Source organism: Sebastes fasciatus, chromosome 8 (genome assembly GCF_043250625.1).
Source record: "Sebastes fasciatus isolate fSebFas1 chromosome 8, fSebFas1.pri, whole genome shotgun sequence".
Taxonomy (NCBI): Eukaryota; Metazoa; Chordata; class Actinopteri; order Perciformes; family Sebastidae; genus Sebastes; species Sebastes fasciatus.
The window spans coordinates 34,684,699-34,700,433 of record NC_133802.1 but is presented as its reverse complement, the minus strand read 5'-3'; the positions used below and the strand labels follow the sequence as shown (position 1 = coordinate 34,700,433).

The following is a 15,735-nucleotide window of genomic DNA, read 5'->3' as shown; positions in this document are numbered from 1 at the left end:
TTTTTGAATGCACTCTAGTAAAAAAAATGAAGGTGATGATGGGGGGTGTGTGGAGAGGTGGTGATGATGATGGGGGGTGGTGTTCAGGAGGTTTTTGTTCCTGTTTCATGTTTAACCTGCGGGGACAGAAAATGGGAGTTGGTATTCTCACCTGAGGACAAACTGGATCAGCCAATCAGCTGCCAGCTCTCCTCCTCCCTGCAGGGCGAATATAACACGAGTAAACCCACAGAGAGAGAGAGAGAGAGAGAGAGAGAGAGAGAGAGAGAGAGAGAGAGAGAGAGAGAGAGAGAGAGAGAGAGAGAGAGAGAGAGAGAGAGAGAGAGAGAGAGAGATGTGCAGCAGCATGCTCCAGCAGAGTGAACTCCTGCACTGAGAGGACTAGACTAGAGGACTAGACCGACTGACTCCTGCTGCTTCAAGTTCAACTCTCTTTTTAAAACCTTTTAAAACACCTTGTTTTCACAGCTTCTTCTCCAGAGACTCCGACTCATCACCGCGTCGTTTTCCAGCCGTGGATGAGCGCAACACGCGTGCACGGTTATGTAAGTAGCTCTCCGGTGAGGGCGTGTTTTCTGCAGGAATTCACCGAGCAAATAGTTCAACTAACACAGAAACATGAAATATGTTTAATCACATTTCTGTTGCTGTTTGTGGCTCGTTGTTGGTGATGCGCGTGTGTGTGCGTGCTTTATTTCACGGTGCACTTGTGGAGTTAGTGTCTCGGTGTTCGTGGTGTTGCCCATGTGCACGACGAGCAGAGCTGCACAATCTGCCATGCAAACTCTCTGTACTGCTCCTGTAGACGTTCACACAGTGTTTATAACGCATTCCTGTAATAATGTGAGGATCTTTTAACGCATCTGTCGTGCACAGTGTGTAGTATTTCAGTAATAGTGCGTCTCTCCTGCTACATGTTTTTACTTGATACTGTTGGTTCTCGTGTAGTTGGTCTTTGTGCAATGCAATGACTGAACGCTGCTTCTGGTGCAGATTGGTGATTAATGGTGCTTTATATATTTTAATAGTGCTGTTGGTGCAGAAAAGTGATTTAACAGTGATTTTACACCCTGTGGTGTCTCTGCAGGGAGAACTGTGAGTTCTGGTTCTGGTTCAGCTGCTGTGAGTTCTGGCTCGGCTGCAGTGAGTTCTGGTTCAGCTGCAGTGAGTTCTGGTTCAGCTGCAGTGAGTTCTGGTTCAGCTGCAGTGAGTTCTGGTTCAACTGCAGGGAGTTCTGGTTCAGGTGCAGTGAGTTCTGGTTCACATGCTGTGAGTTCTGGTTCAGCTGCAGTGAGTTCTGGTTCAGCTGCAGTGAGTTCTGGTTCAGCTGCAGTGAGTTCTGGTTCAGCTGCAGTGAGTTCTGGTTCAGCTGTTCAGCTGCAGTGAGTTCAGCTGTTCAGCTGCAGTGAGTTCTGGTTCAGCTGCAGTGAGTTCTGGTTCAGCTGCAGTGAGTTCTGGTTCAGCTGCAGTGAGTTCTGGTTCAGAGTTCTGGTTCGGCTGCTGTGAGTTCTGGTTCAGAGTTCTGGTTCGGCTGCAGTGAGTTCTGGTTCAGAGTTCTGGTTCGGCTGCAGTGAGTTCTGGTTCAGAGTTCTGGTTCGGCTGCAGTGAGTTCTGGTTCAGAGTTCTGGTTCGGCTGCAGTGAGTTCTGGTTCAGAGTTCTGGTTCGGCTGCAGTGAGTTCTGGTTCAGAGTTCTGGTTCGGCTGCAGTGAGTTCTGGTTCAGAGTTCTGGTTCGGCTGCAGTGAGTTCTGGTTCAGAGTTCTGGTTCGGCTGCAGTGAGTTCTGGTTCAGAGTTCTGGTTCGGCTGCAGTGAGTTCTGGTTCAGAGTTCTGGTTCGGCTGCAGTGAGTTCTGGTTCAGAGTTCTGGTTCGGCTGCAGTGAGTTCTGGTTCAGAGTTCTGGTTCGGCTGCAGTGAGTTCTGGTTCAGAGTTCTGGTTCGGCTGCAGTGAGTTCTGGTTCAGAGTTCTGGTTCGGCTGCAGTGAGTTCTGGTTCAGCTGAGTTCTGGTTCGACTGCTGGGAGTCTTGGTTAGGCTGCTGTGAGTTCTGGTTCAGCTGCAGTGAGTTCTGGTTCAGCTGAGTTCTGGTTCAGCTGCTGTGAGTTCTGGTTCAGCTGCAGTGAGTTCTGGTTCAGCTGAGTTCTGGTACAGCTGCTGGGAGTTCTGGTCCGGCTGCGTGACTTTTCTTTAGTGTTCATTACACGACAGGATTTGTGTTTCTGTTTCCTGGTTGTGAGCTTGTGAACGTGCTCTGGTGTGTGAACAATCTGAACATGTACTGACGGTGCACGTTTACCGGCTGGACTTCCTTCTCTGTGGGATCACTGCTCTCTTGTCTCTCGGTGATTCATTAACAGAGCTTGTAGCTCTATTTGTTGGACAGGCAGGAACAAATGTATGTGCAGACAAATAAAAAAAAGAAGGTAGTGTCATTCATGTTGGAGTGTGTATGAAAGAAGGAGCCACGCGGCGGGGAAGTGGAGGGGAGGAGTTCTTCAGCAGGAGAGAATGGTGCTCTTCATTCAGGGGAATATTAACATCAACTCAGGTTGAGGGTCTATATCTGCCCTCCGGAGCCGCAGGTTGCAGACCCCAGAGTTAACACTAACAATGTATATGTCAAAATGTGTTTCAGTTTGACACAAATGCTGACTTTGGGCTCAATTGCTGCTCTTAATATTTGCTTTAAGGGCAACTTTAGTGCATCTTTGTTGCATAAACTGGTAAGACTCTTTGGAGAAAATCTGATTAAAGCTGCAGTGGGCAGAAATGGAACAAATATGATTACGGTCACTATATTCTGACGGCAGTGCATGAGACAGGTAATCGGAAAAAAAAAAATCATGTTCCTCTGTGTCCTCCGGATCTCCTAACAGCATCTGCAGGATTTCACAGACTGGAGGAAAACAAGCAGTAAGAGCTGATCTGGAGTCTTCCGTCTCTGAGCAGCTGTCAATCACTCCGATCAAACGGTGAAACTAGGCAGCGTTGATCAAATATGAATCAATATAATGTTACGTTAATGTCTATTTCTCTCCTCAGATGTTCTCAGAATCATCTTGTAGTGCACGGTTCAGCTGTAAAATGAGAAAGTTTGTGACCCGGCAGCCATGTTGAGATCTGTTGATGAAATACCAAGCACCGCCCACCAACCGGAGCACAGCCAATAGGAACGCTCTCTCTCTGAAATGAGCTGTGATTGGTCAAAGTCTCCCGTCACGGGCTAGATGTTCTAAAGCCTGTAAACAGAGCCATGAGGAGGAGCAGAAGTCTAGTTATCTCTCAGAACACTTGAATTACAATATGCTGAAAGGTTATTATGGGATTTTTGCCCAATGATGCCAAAAACATTCTGAAGCTTTAACTGGTTTTCCCAAAAGAGTCTTAACCAGTTTATGCAAGAAAGTATCTCTTAAAGAGAACTTAAGAGCAGCAATTGAGTCCAAAGTCAGGATTTTTGTCATCCTGAAACACATTTTGACATATATTGTTTGTGTGTATTTAAAGATTCAGTAGGCAGTATATGAATGCTTGAAAATGCCAAAAATAATAATCTTAAAAGTAAAATAAACAATGTAAAAGAATAAAATAAAAGTGATAAAAATGGAATAAAATCTTACAACTTAATTACAATAAAATAAGTGAATAATAAAAATTGAATCAATTTGTACAACTTACTTATAATAAAATAAGTAAATAAAAAAATAATATAACAGAATAAAATTGTACAACTTTAAAACAATACAATAAGTGATTAATAAAATTGTACAACTTAAATAAAATAAGTGAATAATAAAATAATCATACAAAGGATTATAAATCTACAACTTAAATATAATAAAATAATTGAATAAAATAATGTAAATATTGCCTATAAACTATTCTTAATCTAAAGCCTGGCTGAATAGGTAGCTTTTAAGTTTAAGTTCATAGATTTCAACACTTCCAGTAGAAATTATGTAAAAAAAAAAATGTAATAGATTCCTCACAAAGTGAATGAAATGAATGTGTGTCACGTTTGGAGCAGGCGGGAGGTTCAGTAAGGTTACAAACGTTAATGTGTGAACTTATAAACTTTGCCTGAAGGCTGTGATTTACTAAAAAACGGTTGTCAACAGAGCGTCTGGCTCTTGGAGAGTGGTTCACCACAGTTAGTTCACTGCAGGGTTTCAACTGTCCCACACATTTATAGCTGAGATGTGTTTCACACTGTAATCTACTCATTTAGAAACCGGGTCTGTTAAATTTGAACAAAAAGGTGTCGTTAGCTTGTTAAGAAAATATGTCACAATAATCTATTACTAGTGATTTAATCTCTAATCTGGTTATGTTTATGGTTTTGGTGTTTGCTTCTGCACTGGTCCCGGCTGCTCAGTGGATGATATACTGTATGAGTTCAGGCTGTTCAATAGGAAACAAAGTAGACAATGTATAAACTGTAGGGCTAGATCGGAGCCTGAAGGGGCCATAAAGTACATGACAGACAAGGAATGCAGCCCCCAGCGAGAGACCCTGAGGAGCAGACCCTTTGGGGAGCGAACAATCCCCTCTTGCAATGTGGTCCCTAATCTCTAACCACCAGACACAACTTTGATGTGAAGCCCCCCCTCTGGACTTGGTGTGCCCCTTTTCCTGGGCCCCTCACTCTCTGCCCTCCATCCTTCCTCAGCTCCGACAATTCATTCTCACTTCTCTGAAACATGTTCCTGCAAAGATACAGCTATGAACACCTCAATGCAAAGACACAGCTATGAACACGTTTAGACACCCACAAATTACTCATGAATTTAATAAACAAGACATCCTGTTTAACAAACAAAACATATTTAATAAACAAAGCATTGCATTTAATAAACAAAACATGTTTATTAAACAAGATGTAACTTTATTGAACAAAATGTAATGTTTTATAAACAAAATGTAGCATTTATAAACAAAATGTAACTTTATTGAACAAAAGGAATTTTTCGTTAGCTTACTGGATGATTTGTTTTCAGACACGAGGGTTACTTTCTCGTCTACTAACGCAGACCTAAACGACAGTTGGCAGGCACCTGTTTGACCTGTAGGTGAAAGGTCAATGGCGTGGGGAGATGGAGGAGGCGTCAACTTCCTGTTTTGAGTGATGAACTCATTCACCTCTTTGCAGCCGGCTGGAGGGAGAGTCCCTGATCACACATGAATATGTCCTGATGTCAGAAACGTGTTGTGGGGACATAAATCTGTTCAGTCACATTGTGGGGACAGCATAAAACCATTACACTTTAGGGTCAAGAAGTCCATATTCACACATTACTCACATGCCGTATAGACGTCTAGAAAGTTATGTGTTTATATAATCACTCCTCCTGTCCATACATGCCATGAAGATCACTTTGTAGTGCGCTTACACTGTAAGAAATATCAAAGCTAATACGAGGCTTTAGCAGCCCGAGTTACACAGATGGAGTCTTCGTCCTGGTCGACATGTGTCGAGGTTTATTTTTGGTGATTTGTCCTGGAAACTGGAACGTATCCCTCCGCCAGGACTCAACAAGGAAGCACAAATATTGTGATAAACTTTCACTTGATTTTGGCCAAATTGGAAATCCGTTTGAGTCGGTTTTCAGTAGAGAAAAGTAGCAAATCCTCACATTGGAGAAACTGCAACCAGAGATGTTTTAGGCTTTCTTCCTTGATTAATGACTTAATGACCGATCAGTTCATTGTTTCAGCATTATTGTTATACGGCAAATTACCAGAAAGCCCTCCTGTAATAAAGTTGTGTATAAAAATGTAAATTGTAGTCGACACTGACACAGATTTAACTCAAAGACAGAGCAGAGCCTGTTTAGACACCCACAAAGTTATTACTCATAAATTTAATAAAGCAAACATGTCTGATAAACAAAATGTAACATTTAATAAATAAAACATGTTTAATAAACAAAGCATTGCATTTAATAATCAAAATGTAACATTCAATAAACAAAATGTAACTTTTGATAAACAAAATGTAACTATTGAACAAAATGTAACGTTTAATAAACAAAATGTAGCATTTAATAAACAAAATGTAACTATTGAACAAAATGTAAAGTTTATTAAACAAAATGTAACTTTATTGAACAAAATATAATTTAATAGACAAAATGTAACATTTAATAGACAAAATGTAACATTTAATAGACAAAATGTAACATTTATTAGAAAAATTTAACTTTTAATAAACAAAATGTAACTATTGAACAAAATGTAACGTTTAATAAACACAATATAACGTTTATTAAACACAATGTAACATTTAATAAACACAATGTAACGTTTAATAAACAAAATGTAACGTTTAATAAACAAAATGTAGCGTTTAATAAACAAAATGTAACATTTAATAGACAAAATGTAGCGTTTAATAAACAAAATGTAACTTTATTGAACAAAATGTAACTATTGAACAAGATGTAAAGTTTATTAAACAAAATGTAACTTTATTGAACAAAATGTATAATTTAATAGACAAAATGTAACATTTAATAGACAAAATGGAACATTTATTAGAAAAATGGAACTTTTAATAAACAAAATGTAACTATTGAACAAAATGTAACGTTTAATAAACGCAATGTAACGTTTAATAAACGCAATGTAACGTTTAATAAACACAATGTAACATTTAATAAACACAATGTAACGTTTAATAAACAAAATGTAACGTTTAATAAACAAAATGTAACATTTAATAGACAAAATGTAGCGTTTAATAAACAATATGTAACTTTATTGAACAAAATGTAACAATTTATAAACAAAATAGCGTTTAATAGACAAAATGTAGCATTTGATAAACAAAATGTAACGTTTAATAAACAAAATGTAACTATTGAAAAAAATTTATAATTTAATAGACAAAATGTAACATAAGAAAAATTTAACTTTTTAAACAAAATGTAACTATTGAACAAAATGTAACGTTTAATAAACAATGTAACGTTTAATAAACAAAATGTAGCATTTAATAGACAAAATGTAACTTTATTGAACAAAATGTAACAATTTATAAACAAAATGTAGCGTTTAATAGACAAAATGTAGCATTTGATAAACAAAATGTAACGTTTAATAAACAAAATGTAGCTTTTAATAAACAGAATGTTACTTTATTGAACAAAATGTAACTTTATTGAACAAAATGTAACGTTTAATAAACAAAATGTAACTATTGAACAAAATGTATAATTTAATAGACAAAATGTAACAATAGACAAAATGTAACATTTATTAGAAAAATTTTACTTTTAATAAACAAAATGTAACTATTGAACAAAATGTAACGTTTAATAAACACAATGTAACGTTTAATAAACACAATGTAACGTTTAATAAACACAATGTAACGTTTAATAAACAAAATGTTACGTTTAATAGACAAAATGTAGCATTTGATAAACAGAATGTTACTTTATTGAACAAAATTTAACGTTTAATAAACAAAATGTAATGTTTAATAGACAAAATGTGGCGTTTAATAAGCAAAATGTAGCATTTAATAGACCAAATGTAGCATTTAATAGACAAAATGTAACATTTAATAGACAAATTGTAACATTTAATAGACAAAATGTGACTTAATAAACAAAATGTAACTATTGAACAAAATGTAACTTTATTGAACAAAATGTAACGTTTAATAGACAAAATGTAGTGTTTAATAAACAAAATGTAACATTTAATAGACAAAATTTAACTTTATTGAACAAAACGCAACAATTAATAAACAAAATGTAGCATTTAATAGACAAAATATAACTTAATAGACAAAATGTAACTTTTAATTAACAAAATGTAACTATTGAACAAAATGTAACGTTTAATAAACAAAATGTAACTATTGAACAAAATGTAACATTTAATAGACAAAATGTAACTTTTAATAAACAAAATGTAACTATTGAACAAAATGTAACGTTTAATAAACAAAATGTAACTTTATTGAACAAAATGTAACATTTAATAGACAAAATGTAACTTTATTGAACAAAATGTAACATTTAATAGACAAAATGTAACTTTATTGAACAAAATGTAGCTTTTAATAAACAAATCTCGTTTATTGTCTTTTTCAAGCAAAAAGCTGACTAGTTGAGGAAGATGGGAAAACAACAAACACAGACATATTCAGTTAATAGTAACGCTACAAGATGTTAAGATGGCTAAAAGCATTCATTCATACTCACTTATAGGGTTAGGTGTATTTTATGTTTTATTTTTCTAATTTCATGTTTATGTTTTAGGGACAACAGGTTTAACTCTGTGGTCATTTTTAAGGCTGTTCACTGTAAGAACTCTACTTCTAAGTGAAGGAGATCAGCTTTTCTGAGAGCACATTCACTTTCCCCCTCTTTTTTCTTTTTAAATTGCTTTTTGTCCGTGTTTATTATGTGATTAGTTTCTACGCGTGCAGATTAACGTCAGTAAAAGTGAAACTGACAGTCGGCCAGCTACCTGAGGTCTGCAGGTCTCTCTGTACGGGCTTGTTTCACACAGCTATTGACCTGTCACCCTCTGGAAATATAAACCGAAACAGGCACGCACACACACACACACACGCACACACACCCTGACAGGCTTGTGTGTTGTTTACCTGTTAGGTGTGTATGGGCATGTCGGATCATCACGGAGAACACAGACTCTCCCAGTCTGTCTCTCCTCTCATCCACTGCTTCACAGTCTCAGAGACGTATTCCTGTTTATTTTTACTACCTATAGTTAGTCATATTTCCTCTGAAGAAGGTGGCAGTTGAAGAAGTTGTGATGTGGTAACTAACGGCGATACAACAACAGAAATTGAAAGAAAGAGCTGGGAGGATTCTCCTTATTCAATACTATCACTGTACTTTGTTGGTGATTTGATATTTATTGTGATGTTAACTTCTGTAACTCTAGACGTTGGGAACAAGATGAATCATCCACTTGTAGGGACTTTACTACTGAAACATCTCTAAATGAATCCAGTAAACATGTTGAGCATGTCTGTAGTCAGAGACGTCCTGAAGTCAAATATATCAGGATCATTATCAGGAACTATTTATTACATTTTTTCCCCAAAAATCAAAGAATAAAGACATTTCCCTCACAGATTAGTGGTGTTGTCTTTTTAATTTATAAGGGACATGTAATGTTTTATACTTCTGGTGAATATAATCCATCAATCTGATTTCCATAGATGTATTTTATATATACAGTTCCCTTTGTTAACATCTTATTTTGAAAAGCGGACGTAGTCCCACGTGTCCATAACACCAGTTTATCGATTTACAGGACCAGTTTATTGATCCATAGCACCAGTTTATTGATCTATAACACCAGTTTATTGATTCATAACACCAGTTTATTGATCCATAGCACCAGTTTATTGATCCCTAGCACCAGTTTATTGATCTATAGCACCAGTTTATTGATCCCTAGCACCAGTTTATTGATCCATAGCACCAGTTTATTGATCCCTAGCACCAGTTTATTGATCTATAGCACCAGTTTATTGATCTATAACACCAGTTTATTGATCCATAGCACCAGTTTATTGATCCATAGCACCAGTTTATTGATCTATAGCACCAGTTTATTGATCCATAGCACCAGTTTATTGATCTATAGCACCAGTTTATTGATCTATAACACCAGTTTATTGATCCATAGCACCAGTTTATTGATCCCTAGCACCAGTTTATTGATCTATAGCACCAGTTTATTGATCTATAACACCAGTTTATTGATCCATAGCACCAGTTTATTGATCCGTAACACCAGTTTATTGATCCGTAACACCAGTTTATTGATCCATAGCACCAGTTTATTGATCCGTAACACCAGTTTATTGATCCATAGCACCAGTTTATTGATCCATAACACCAGTTTATTGATCCATAGCACCAGTTTATTGATCCATAGCACCAGTTTATTGATCCCTAGCACCAGTTTATTGATCTATAACACCAGTTTATTGATCTATAACACCAGTTTATTGATCCATAGCACCAGTTTATTGATCCATAACACCAGTTTATTGATCCATAACACCAGTTTATTGATCCATAGCACCAGTTTATTGATCCCTAGCACCAGTTTATTGATCTATAACACCAGTTTATTGATCTATAACACCAGTTTATTGATCCATAGCACCAGTTTATTGATCCATAACACCAGTTTATTGATCCATAACACCAGTTTATTGATCCATAGCACCAGTTTATTGATCCATAGCACCAGTTTATTGATCCATAGCACCAGTTTATTGATCCATAACACCAGTTTATTGATCCATAGCACCAGTTTATTGATCCATAGCACCAGTTTATTGATCCCTAGCACCAGTTTATTGATCCATAACACCAGTTTATTGATCTATAACACCAGTTTATTGATCCATAACACCAGTTTATTGATCAATAACACCAGTTTATTGATCCATAACACCAGTTTATTGATCCATAGCACCAGTTTATTGATCCATAGCACCAGTTTATTGATCCATAGCACCAGTTTATTGATCTATAACACCAGTTTATTGATCTATAACACCAGTTTATTGATCCATAGCACCAGTTTATTGATCCATAACACCAGTTTATTGATCCATAGCACCAGTTTATTGATCCATAGCACCAGTTTATTGATCCATAACACCAGTTTATTGATCATAACACCAGTTTATTGATCCATAGCACCAGTTTATTCATTTACAACACCAGTTTATTGATCCATAGCACCAGTTTATTGATCCATAGCACCAGTTTATTGATCCATAGCACCAGTTTATTGATCTATAACACCAGTTTATTCATTTACAACACCAGTTTATTGATCCATAGCACCAGTTTATTGATCCATAGCACCAGTTTATTGATCCATAGCACCAGTTTATTGATCTATAACACCAGTTTATTGATCCATAACACCAGTTTATTGATCCATAACACCAGTTTATTGTTTATTTTGTATTTTCTGACTGTTTTTCTTGTTCTGTGTCGTCCAGGTTTGAAAAGGAGTCAGGACAACCTCTGGACCAGTCGACTGCGACAGCAATGCCTTCCAACAAATACTCTGCTGCCATCATGGAGGAGAGCAACAACATGACGGCCACAGTGAGTCACACAACCACATGCACACACACACAAACATACACACACACACACGCACACGCACACACACACACACACAGGTATCACAACAGCCAAGTGCGGTCGTGGTGTACTCTTCCTTCGGTTCCATGGAAATGACGCAGGTAAAGCTAAATCATTTATTAAAACCACAGCCCTGATCTCATTAACACCCCCACACACACTCAACCACACACAACCACACACACACAGCTGTGGTTTTAAACTGTGTGTGTGTTGTGTGTTGTGTGTTGTGTGTTGTGTGTGTGAATGCCGAGGTCGATGCCTGAACAAGAGTGCCTGCATGTTATATGGGTCTAATTGAGAATGCATGTTGGCTGTGAGGGTGTGTGCACGTTGCACACACACGCACACACACACACACACACACACACACACACACACACACACACCACAGCTGCATCTACACAAAGAGGATATGTGGGAAAGATAGAAGGATGGAGGCTGCTTAGGAGAGCGGGAGGAGGGAAGGAAGGATTTCGAGGGTTTGTGTCTTTCTGGTCGCTCAGCGTCTCTTTGAGGTCATTTTGTATATTTTTGGTTGTTTTGTGTCTCGTTATAGTTGGAATGTCTTTGAAGTAAGTTTGTCTTTTTTTGGCCATTTTTTGTCTCTTTATTCTCGGTTTTGGTAACTCTACGTGTCTTTGTCATAGTCTTTGAATGTCTTTTGTGTCTTTGTGGTTGTTTCCTGCAGAAACTTTCACAATCTGTACACACACTTTTACTCTTTGTTTCACATGTACCCACACACACACACACACGCACACACACTCTCACACACACACACTCTTAATGGTCGTCCGTTACTACTTGTTCCTCTTTCTCAGTCTCGTATATCACTCCGTCTGAGAGGGACACTTCCTTCCCGCCATCTGCTTTCCTTTCCTCTCCATCTGTCCTGTATTTTCTTCCCATCGTCACTTTAACTTGAATCCCTCTCCTCTTATTGTTTATTGATTGCTTGTCGTCATGGTACCGGGCTTAGCCGCACATCTTATCACATGCGATACGACGAGGGCTGAGGAGGTATTCGCTTCAAGTTTAGACAGTTAGAGCGGCAGGCGGGTCATTCCTTATCGCTCTTTAGATCGCAGGCCGACAGTTAAGACTTAAAGAGAACCTGATCCTGGTGGTAGTTTATCCACAACACTTCCTGTGTTCAGTTGGTGTTTCTGTGGCGGGGGGGGGGGAGTTCCCCGGTCACATGTGTGGCGGTACTAATGTACAGGAAAGGTGCAGGACTTAGGGAATAGTGGATCACCTCAGAAGACTGATCAGGATTGTTTTTGATAGATATTGAAGTTCATTCTTGACGTTGGAATCAACAGTTGAGTCTCACCACGAGGTCACATCACTGGTGCTTTCCTTAATTAACTTTCCTTGGCTGAATAAAGGTTTAGTCTGAAGCCCAAAACCTTTTGAATTCTTCATCTAAAGCTATTATGTAATCGATTTATGTTTAGTTTTATGTAACTAAAGTTATAAATAAATTCATATTTAACACCTGAAACGAGAGGATTGTCTTTCAAAGATCTAAAACTCAACTTCAACCGGACGGATCACGTCTTCAGCTCAATGACCAGCTGAGTGTTTGTTCAACCCTGAGATTAACAAATCTGTTATTTTACCGTCTTGGGAATTTTAGTTCACGTAAACATTGAATTTATGTCAGAAAACTTGTAGCGCCTCTTCCTAAGCTCCATAAATGATATATCCCACACCTTTAATGCCTTTCTGGTCGTTTTGTGTCTCTTTGTGGTCATTTTGTGTCTTTTATGGTCGTTTTGTGTCTCTTTGTGGTCGTTTTGTGTCTCTTTTGCTTCTCTTTGTGGTCATATTGTATATCTTTGTGGTTGGTATGTGTTTCTTCGAGTGACATTTTGCAGGTGAAGGCCGGGGGGGGGCGGGCGTACGGTAATCCATCCATGGGTGTGGCCCTTATGGCGCAGTCAGTATGCCGATGCAAGTCAGGCGTCATGTATGACTCACGGCCGGCCTGATCCCGTCTCCCAGACTACATGTTGATGAGAGACTCTCAGTTAATTGAAGTGATGTAGAAGAATGTGGTCGGATAGTTTAACACAAGAAGGACGTCCATTCTGATGTCTCAAGTTGTCGTCAACGCAGTGTTCATCATCATTCCTCTTCATCCCCTATGGGACATAAGGCTTCAATGAGCTCTCTCCATTGTATTCGGTCCTTGGCAGCATGTTGGGCCTCTCCCCATGACAGGTTCATCTTGTCCAGCTCCTGTATCACAGTTCTGCGCCAGGTGGATTTGGGCCTCCCGGGTTTTCTTTTGCCTGGTGGTGTCCATCTTAAGGCGACTCTCGGGATCCGGTCCTGCTCCATTCTCAGCACATGGCCTAGCCATCTCAGACGTCTGTGTGTAATTTCCTTGATGATGCTACGGCTACCGTTTTTTTGTACAGTTGGTGGTTGGAGATTTTGTTTGGCCAAAAGATCTGGCATATTCGTCGGAGGCATCCATTGTGAAAAACTTCCACTCTCCTCATATCACTTTTGATCACTCGCCAACTCTCTGAGCCATATAGCAGAACAGACTTGACATTGCTGTTGTACAAAAGCATCTTAGTTTTAAGGCTGTATTGCTTGGACCTCCAGATGGAACGGAGTTGACTCAAGGCCGGCCTGATCCCGTCTCCCAGACTACATGTTAATGAGAGACTCAGTTAATTGAAGTGATGTAGAAGAATGTGGTCGGATAGTTTAACACAAGAAGGACGTCCATTCTGATGTCTCAAGTTGTCGTCAACGCAGTGTTACTGGGCTTCATTCCTCCCTCTAAATCCTGCAAGCTTGCATTTTTGTTGAGGCCTGCAGCATCACGGACAAAAACCTTTTTTCTTTGTTAACAAAAGATAACACTCTCCGAGCCTTAAACCCCCTCAGGTGACGATTTACTGCACGCAGCGTTTCGGAGCGGTCCCGTCCAAGTGTTCGCCGCAGACCTGCGTCTCTAATCATTTAGGCCTCGCTAAGATGTTTTGACAGCGCCGTCGGAGCGCCGCCGCGGGGCAGACTGTCGCTCACTGTGGAATGTGTGTGTGTGACGTAGGTCGCTGAAATCTGCACAGTGCAAGGCTTTACACACTGCTTTACCACACACACACACACACAGTCACACAGAGTCACACAGAGAGCAGGACGCATGAGACACATGTTCCACACACTTGACTCTGTAGTGGTGGTAATAGAAGGAGTCGTATTGTACTAATAAAGAGAGTAAAGAGGGAGGCAGAGAGGCAGAGGGGGAGAAAAGGATCATTTCATGCTCTGCTGGGCATGTTCATGTCTGCCGGCAGCACAGACGAGTGATGGATATCCAGGACGGCAGGTTAATGGAGGGTAATGATGATGATAATAGTCACACGGCTACCTGGCCGACATCAAACCAAATCTGAAACTATGAACAAGCAATTAATCATTTCACACAACACTAATTTAACTGAGAGAAAGGAGGGGAGGAAGGCTTCCAAAGTATACAAAGTAAACTTATTTTAGCAGGTTTCTGTTTTTCAGCTTTTACTCTCCGTTATGCGTCTCTTTGTAGTAATTTTATGTCTATTTTTGGTAATTTTTTGTCTTTATGTAGTAATTTTGTCTGTTTGTGGTCGTTTTGCGTCTCTTTTTAGTAATTTTGTGTCTTTTTTTTGTCGTTTTGTGTCATTTTTTGGTAATTTTGTGTCTTTTTTGTCATTTTATGTCTTTTTCGTTGTCGTTTTCTGTCTTTTTTTATATTATGTATTTTTTTTGTTTTGTGTCTTTTTGTAGTCATTTTTCATCTCTTTGTGGTCATTTTTTGTCTCTGTGGTTGTATTGCGTCTCTTTGTAGAAATTTTGTGTCTTTGTGGTTGTTTTCCCGCTTTGATTTTCCAAGATTTTGGAGCCCTGATGTGGTCGTTATGTTCTATATATCTGTGTTTTTTATGACACATTTTTATGATAAACATTTCCTGAACAGCAAAGATTTATAGTTTTGTTTATGTTGTCAGTCAGTTATTTCATTGAGCTGGCTCCAACTTGTTCCACAACTTATTATCTGGTGCCTCTGAGGCAGGAGGACAAGGGGTCGTAAATCATTTATGTGTGCCGCTGCATATCTCAAGATCATCAAAGAATATTCCATAGATAGGTCGACTTTTAACAAAGTTTGTGGCAGAGATTTGCAGCCTGTGACCTCCAGCAAAAGAAAAAGTAATATCTCCCATGTTGATTGGCAGGGTTGATTAGTCAATATGGAACTCAGTCAAAACGTCGCTAGAAGGGAAGTTTCTAACAAGCCGACAGGAGCAGAAAATATAGAGGTCAGTCTCGTTCTGAAGGTTCAGTCTCGCTGCTCCTCTGTCTTTGTGTCTTTGTGTCTGCAGCCGTGTAGTTCACTCTCTCACTGGATTGCTGTTGGTTGGATTTACCCGTCAATCAAGGGTTCATGCCTTCAATCAACTCATGTCTTTAGCAACTATTGATGATGATGTATCCTCGGTTGATTCGAGGGAGAATGAAGTTAAAAGTCACGATGAGAAACTTTTTCATTTTGTGTTGATTTCGGCGGTACC

General features: G+C 38.7%; 1 protein-coding gene across 1 annotated transcript in view; it reads left to right on the top strand.

Annotated features, from left to right (window-relative positions):
* Positions 1 to 257: 257 nt before the first annotated feature.
* LOC141772026 (DNA (cytosine-5)-methyltransferase 3B-like) overlaps positions 258 to 15,735 on the top strand; it is a 47,392-nt gene continuing 31,914 nt past the window's right edge. The window contains exons 1-2 of the mRNA XM_074642667.1: positions 258 to 545; positions 11,011 to 11,119. Coding sequence (XP_074498768.1) covers positions 544 to 545; positions 11,011 to 11,119 — 111 coding nt within the window. The 5' untranslated portion in view covers positions 258 to 543. The remainder of the gene's footprint in view (positions 546 to 11,010; positions 11,120 to 15,735) is intronic.